Source organism: Pteropus vampyrus, unplaced genomic scaffold, assembly GCF_000151845.1.
Source record: "Pteropus vampyrus isolate Shadow unplaced genomic scaffold, Pvam_2.0 Scaffold182, whole genome shotgun sequence".
Taxonomy (NCBI): domain Eukaryota; kingdom Metazoa; phylum Chordata; class Mammalia; order Chiroptera; family Pteropodidae; genus Pteropus; species Pteropus vampyrus.
In genome coordinates, this window is record NW_011888963.1 from 2486634 (window position 1) to 2493355 (window position 6722).

Sequence of the window (6722 nt, forward strand, 5' to 3'; positions counted from 1 at the left end):
ACATCCCAAAATGAGTGTGACACGTGTCATCTGAGAGACTATTAAGTCTTGACTATAAGAGCAAATACCTTGCATTATGTTTGAGCACACACAATAAAAGCATATATATTTTTTAGCCCTTTGTTTATTCATAGTTAAGCACTAGAGGGAGTGGATTTCACCCAATTCAGGAACTCACTCTTTAGCTTGGGTGTTTCATTTCTTAAAAAGAGCAATGCCCTGTAACAATGCTATATAGGGGCACTGGTAAACTTACAGATACTAAAGTTGTGATGCTAAAACTTGTTTTTATAGAAGTTCCCCTTAGGTAGTACCCACATCCATTGCAGTTCTTTTTGCATGAGTATGGTGTGGCTGGCAATTCCCTAATTCATGCCACTTTGCCTCTTTACTTACAGGGGACAACAGTTTGCTCAGCAGATACAGCAACAGAATCCTGAACTTATAGAACAACTGAGAAATCACATCCGGAGCAGATCATTCAGCAGCAGCACCGAAGACCATTCCTGACTTGACCGAGGACCCTAGCCCAGAATGCAAATGGTTATGGCTCTGAAGCGTTTGCTATAGATAGTGGCCAAAAAACAAAAACAAAAAACCTAAAGAATAAATCTGTCTAGACAATAAGTTTATCACAGACTTGAACATAATATAACACCTTTGTAAATGAATGATCAGTAGCCTTGTTAAGTGCCAGTACACACTGGACAGGGTACCATTTTCAAATCATCATCATGTTTGTACATTAGACTTAATAGCAGGGTATATTGAACAGTAAGGCCGTTAGTTGCTGAGTTCTCTAGCTCCAAATTCCCTTAAGCAGACTTTTGAAAGGGGAGGATGACTAAGAGGAAAGGTTTCTCATGCTGGGTTAGAAGAAATGTACTTGCCAGAATGGCTGGAGAGAAATTTGTTATCTAGGTTTAGCTTCAATAATGCTATCAGTAATGAATAGATATCATAGGGGCCAGTACTATCAGTAATGCTGCTTGTTCTGATGTGTGACAGGGAATCCTAGGATCTGGTGGAAAGCAGCACTTGGTGGAAGGGCTGTTTTGAAAAGAATAAATAGATGCTGTGACTGTGTAAAAATTGAAGGTAGGTAGGATGCTCAGGTTTTCTGCATAGTTCTTAACTTATCTTGCCTGCAGTTTTGTATTGATAACATTAGCATGGCCAATTATGCTAAATGCAGAATAAAATACATTTAGAAATCCTTAATGGTACTGCTTAGGTCAGTTGTGTAACTATTCGGTTTAACTAGCACAATTTTTCCAGTGGTGACCTTACCATGGAAACTCTCAAATATATATATATATAAGTAAGCCTATGACTTGGCTCTTGACTTAAGGATTTTCTAAGTGGTGTTTAATTATGTACCCATAAACACTTTTTTTTTTTTAAACTCAGTAATTATTTATGGATTACAAAAAGCATCTATCACTAACAATGCTTGTTCATGTAATCCTCTGCTATAATTTGGTTTGGCATGTTGCTTTTATGCTTAACCTTAATTTGATGCAACCTAAACATAATGGGGGCTTAAAATATTATATATTGAGATTAAAATATATGTTAGTTGGTGAAGAGAAGTGGCATTGTTAGGTATTAATGGCATGGCTCTAGAGTGATGGATGAGACCGTTCTAATTCCAACTGGAATTACTTTTGTTTGTGAATTATATAATTTGTTAAGTTAGGCAGACATGCAAGATTTCACAAGTGTGAGAGAAAACTGAAAAATAAAGTAATATTAAATTAGTAATACTGATGATTAGGGCCTTACTATAACTATTCTCAAAAGATTACTTGTTATCTTGATGTTTAAAAAGCAACTTTTCCTTTCTTTCCCTTTGTGAGATTAGACCAATGGTTCTATAATTTCATTGTAAGAATCACCTGGAGAATTTGTTAAAAATGCAGATTCAGGACCATACTTTCAATTTTTATTTAGTAGGTCCTATAATAAGGAATTGCCATTTAAAGAGTACACCATGTGGTTCTCATATAGATTCAAGGACTCTAATTTAGAGCAGCACTAGCTTAGAGATTTCTCCTCAGTAAGACCAGAAAATACCTAACCTGCCTGGGCTCAGGCTACAACAAAGACCTCTATGAACCTATAGTTCTGGCCAGAGAAGAGCAGGACTTAAATTTTAGGCCTTCTGAATTAAATCTCTTGTATTTCACCTAAACCAACTTAATTTTTCATAAATTAAATTCAGCTCTTAGTGTTCAAATTTTATATAGAATGAAGTACTAATTACATGAAAGTGATGATTATGATGAAAAAATGAAGTTAATCCTTAATTAAAAAATAGTCATTCTTATCCAATGTTGAATAAGAAAGTTTCTAGCATAACTATCTTGAATGCATTAAAAATATTTTCAGATTGATAAAACTGGTAAGCCTCTAACTCACTGACTAGGAAAATAGAGAAAATATAAATCAACCATATCAGAAGAGAAAGAGGAGATACCATTGCAGACACTGTAGATATTAAAAGGATCTTTAGAAAATACTACAACCAACTCTAGGTCCATATATTTAACAACTTGATGAAACAAAACTCATTGAGGAAATAGGCATTTCTTGTAAGATACAAACTACCAGAGCTCACTGAAGAAATAGATATCCTCCAGAAAAGAAAACTATAACCACAAATGATTTCAATGGGGGAATTCTACCTAACACTTAATGGAAAAATAATATTAATTCTGTATAATCTTTTTTAGGAAATAGGAGGAAACACTTCCCAACTCATTTTATATACTTATTACTCTAATACCAAAATCAAAGACATTATAAGAAAAAAAAAAACACTTTAAAACAATGTCTTGATTTGCTAGTATCTGTTGTGAAGGTAGCCATTCATTTTACAAGTAATGAGAATTGATGTATTTATTCCTTTTTACCTTTCCAGTTTGTTTCTTTGCTAATATATCCACCCATAACAAATTCATTCTAGATGATACCTGTCCACTCACCCGGATTTCCATTGGATTCAAACCATTTTTTGCTCATCGAGTACATTCATTACTTTGGAATCACTGCATTTTAAGAAAGTTTTGTGTAGTTGGATTGTGCTAGCTACTCTTAAAATGATAAGGAATGCCCCAAATCTTATTCTTGCTTGTCTGGAACAAGAAGGCATTAAAGTAAATCTTTATATTCATTTTACATAGGAATGATTGACTTCCACTAACCACATTTCATTGTAGTAGTTGTAGCTGTTATGCTATGTTAACTTAAAATGTCCTTTTTATGCAAATGACATTTTCATTTAATGTACCAAATTGTTTATCTAATTTTTGTAATATGGTTTAAATAGGTCCTTTCTAAGATGACATTATCTAACCTTTACTTAAAAAATGAACATGTGTCTAGATTATTGCTTATAAAAACTTTGTAATTAAATCAAATTATGTAGCAGATTTCAAGTGACCATTATATGTTACTTTTTAAATTGGAAATGAGTAAATAGAAGGTTCAGTCATGAAGAGATGCTTAAAAAACAAAGTACCCAGAATAGCAGCTATAAAATCTTATTCATCATTTAATAAATCTTAGTCTTTTTGGAAGACAGACAGATATTTTACACTTCTTGGACTTTCATTTTGGACCAATTTGTCATTGCAAATAATTATGCATTTAAGAAAAACCAATTTTTGTATTAGACTTAATGTACTCTTACATTTAAGCAATTGTATATACACCCTTGAGTTCCGACTTACCAAATTAAGTTTTTATTTAACAACATAACCTTTTGTTTTCTTGACAAAATATTGAAACTTGTAGTACATTCATGTTGCAAAGTTGTTTATAATCTTAATTTTCTCACTGTTTGTTCATGGCATAAGTAAATTAGTGTAATTATATGCAGAGATAGAAAGTTTAATAATATTAATACATGATTTAGAGTTCAAAATAAAATACCAGAAGCTAGAAATCCTTCAAATATGCCTATGAAAATAAATGGCTTATTTTTTTAATGGACGTAGAATTAGAAAATTATCAGGCTTCTTTGTTAAAAGTTAACAGAGTAATCAACAATCTAAGGAAAAAAAAACAGTTCTGATCTGCTGTAATTGAAACTTAGGTGTATGGGATTGTATGTATACACAAACAAAGGCACATACCAATACAATAATTTTGAAAACAGCTAGACATATTGTGTTAGCAACTATAAGATTACATGAGGACTATCCCAGCTGTTCTAAACAAACTTTTTCTGTTGCCTGAGGAACTAGGAAAAAAATCTGGGGTTAATTGAAACATTTCTAAATAAAGTATTATAAGAATTCTAAAGTTTTAAGAAACAACTGTATCTTCTAGATCAGATCAGCAAACAATGGCCCGCAGACCAGACGCCTGGATTTGTAAACGCCACTGTGCTCTTTTTGTCTACTGGCTGCTCTCATACTACAAAAGCAGAGTGAAGTATTTTAAACAGAAACTACATGGCCTGCAAAGCCAAAAATATTTAGTATATGGCCCTTTACATAAAAATTTTGCTGACCCCTGTTCCAGATACTTGGTTAGGGACAAATGGCCTCAACTCTAGAGCTTTTTGGAGAACAAAGTCCAATGGTCATTTAAATGAAACAAGATAGAATATGGGTATGAAATGTGCAAATGTTCATTTAGAATAAAACTCACAAGATAAAATCAGTAGATGGTTCTTTTTAAAACAAATATTTAATATTTTAACTTTTACAGGAAGGAAATTTAAATAATACATACTTATTTTGCTGTTGATCATTTTACAAAGGTAACAAAAATACAGAAAGTTCAGTTGAAACTTAGTGAACAGCATAACATTGGAAATATTCTTCAGCTTTCCACTTTAATTGCCGAAGATACCACACAGACTTGTGCGATGTCATCGTATTCATATGTTCTCTTTAAAAATGTGTCGGTTAGTCTTAAGCCGGAGATGCTCTATTGAGAGAAAGATACAGGCCTAAGTTTTCATTCATTGGTAATTACCAGAGAAAATATGGAAATAGTACATGACTATGGGTTAATAGCCCCCAAATACTGAATTTATTAAAAAGAGAGCATACTTGCAGTCCCTGTACTGAAGACAGTAGAGTAAGGGCAAGGCAGAGAGAGGAACTTGGATGTAACTTTCCAAGCTGTCGTCCTGAAATGCCGCACCAGTGGATGGAATTGGTATTGCACATTTCCAAAACCAGATCCATAGTCCTTTCACTGCTGGAGGAATCAGAAAAACAGGAATAAATCTTGTTCCTTTCACAAAGAAGTACCTGAGTATTCCAATATTGTCAGTGAATTTGTTTTCTTGGTGTCCAGGAGAATAGAAGCCAGAAACAGAAATGAAAATATTTTTATTTCACTTAAGAATCAGGAGAATAAAAGGAGATGGCATCTTCTAGGGTTTAAAGTGGCACTGAGACTAATTTGCCTGTCTGGATGTTGGCCTTCTGATTCTATTACTGAACACTGGCTCCCTGCTGCTGATCTGTTAACAGCTTTGCCATTTCTCTGGGAGACTTCCAGACATCTGTGTCTAATCTGGTTGCTATGCATTCTTCCTATTTCTGTTAGATATTCCACAGGAAAGAGAACGATGAACTGAGTCTGGTCCAGCTTTTGCTGTTTAATGTTTCTTTACCATGCAGATAACATAGGAAATGACTGACAAGGTTCATGAGAAGTAAATACTATTCAGTTTGTTGTGTTAACATGAAAAGCTTGCTTCTGCTTATAATTCATATCACCTTAATAATTAAAATATCGGCTTAAACATATTAAGTTAAAAAAACCTTTTACTTGTAAATCTGCATTATTAAAAAAAAAAAAACAACAAAGGTCATAATGAAAAATAGTCTTACTCTACCACAATTCAGGACTACTTTCAAGTCTTTTAGTTTTTTTCTCTCAGAATTGGCTGCATATGTTAAAATACTTATTTAAATTTTAACTTTAAATTTATTGATTTTTAGACATAATGATTTAATGATATTTAGCTATTATATGTCTCTGTCTCCCCAACAAAAATTTGAAATGCCCACTATGTGGCACAGACCAAGTTAGATGCACTACATGAATTTTCTCATTACATTTTGCAAAAATCCAGTAGGTATGTTAAATGTGTGTGTGTGTGTTGGGACATGAGGTAAATCCCATTTTTATAGATGAGGAAACTGAAAATCTAAGAAACAAGTGCTTTTTGGAAAAGAAACTTATTTGAATCACCAAAAGTTAAAAGTGAACACCAAAAGAAACTGAATTTACTTTTTACAGCACTTTGTCACTTGGTCAATAACTGACTTGTTGTACCTCAGAAAACTCAAAATAAAAAAATCCAAAAGCAGACCGTAAACGCACAGGGTCTTTACCCTGTGTGTGATGTTCGCTGAGCTCCTATGATGTGGCAGGCACTGTATTTACAATGCAGGGTTAAGACATGATCCCTTCTCCTGAATAATTCATAATCTAGTGAGGAAGGGACTAATAATCGTAGCAATATGTGAGTGTCACTAAAAAACTATATTAAAATTTGCTATGACTCAACAACAAAAAAATCCAATTAAACAGTGGGCCGAAGACCTGAACAGATACTTCTCCAAAGAAGAAATACAGATGGCCAATAGACATACAAAAAGTGCTCAAGATCACTAATCATCAGAGAAATGCAAATTAAAACCACAAAAAGATATCACCTCACACCTGTCAGAATGGCTGTCATCATAAAT

General features: G+C 33.3%; 1 protein-coding gene across 7 annotated transcripts in view; it reads right to left on the minus strand.

Moving 5' to 3' along the window:
- Positions 1 to 4679: 4679 nt before the first annotated feature.
- The window catches only part of TRAPPC13 (trafficking protein particle complex 13), a 36269-nt gene continuing 34226 nt past the window's right edge, over positions 4680 to 6722 (minus strand). For 5 of the 7 annotated variants that reach the window (XM_011371082.2, XM_011371079.2, XM_011371083.2 and 2 more), the window contains 2 exons: positions 5067 to 5217; positions 4680 to 4941 (listed from right to left, as the gene is read on the minus strand). In XM_011371082.2, the coding sequence (XP_011369384.1) occupies positions 4834 to 4941; positions 5067 to 5217 (259 nt within the window). In that variant the 3' untranslated portion in view covers positions 4680 to 4833. The remainder of the gene's footprint in view (positions 4942 to 5066; positions 5218 to 6722) is intronic. The other 2 variants (XM_011371086.2, XM_011371081.2) reach the window with 1 other exon arrangement.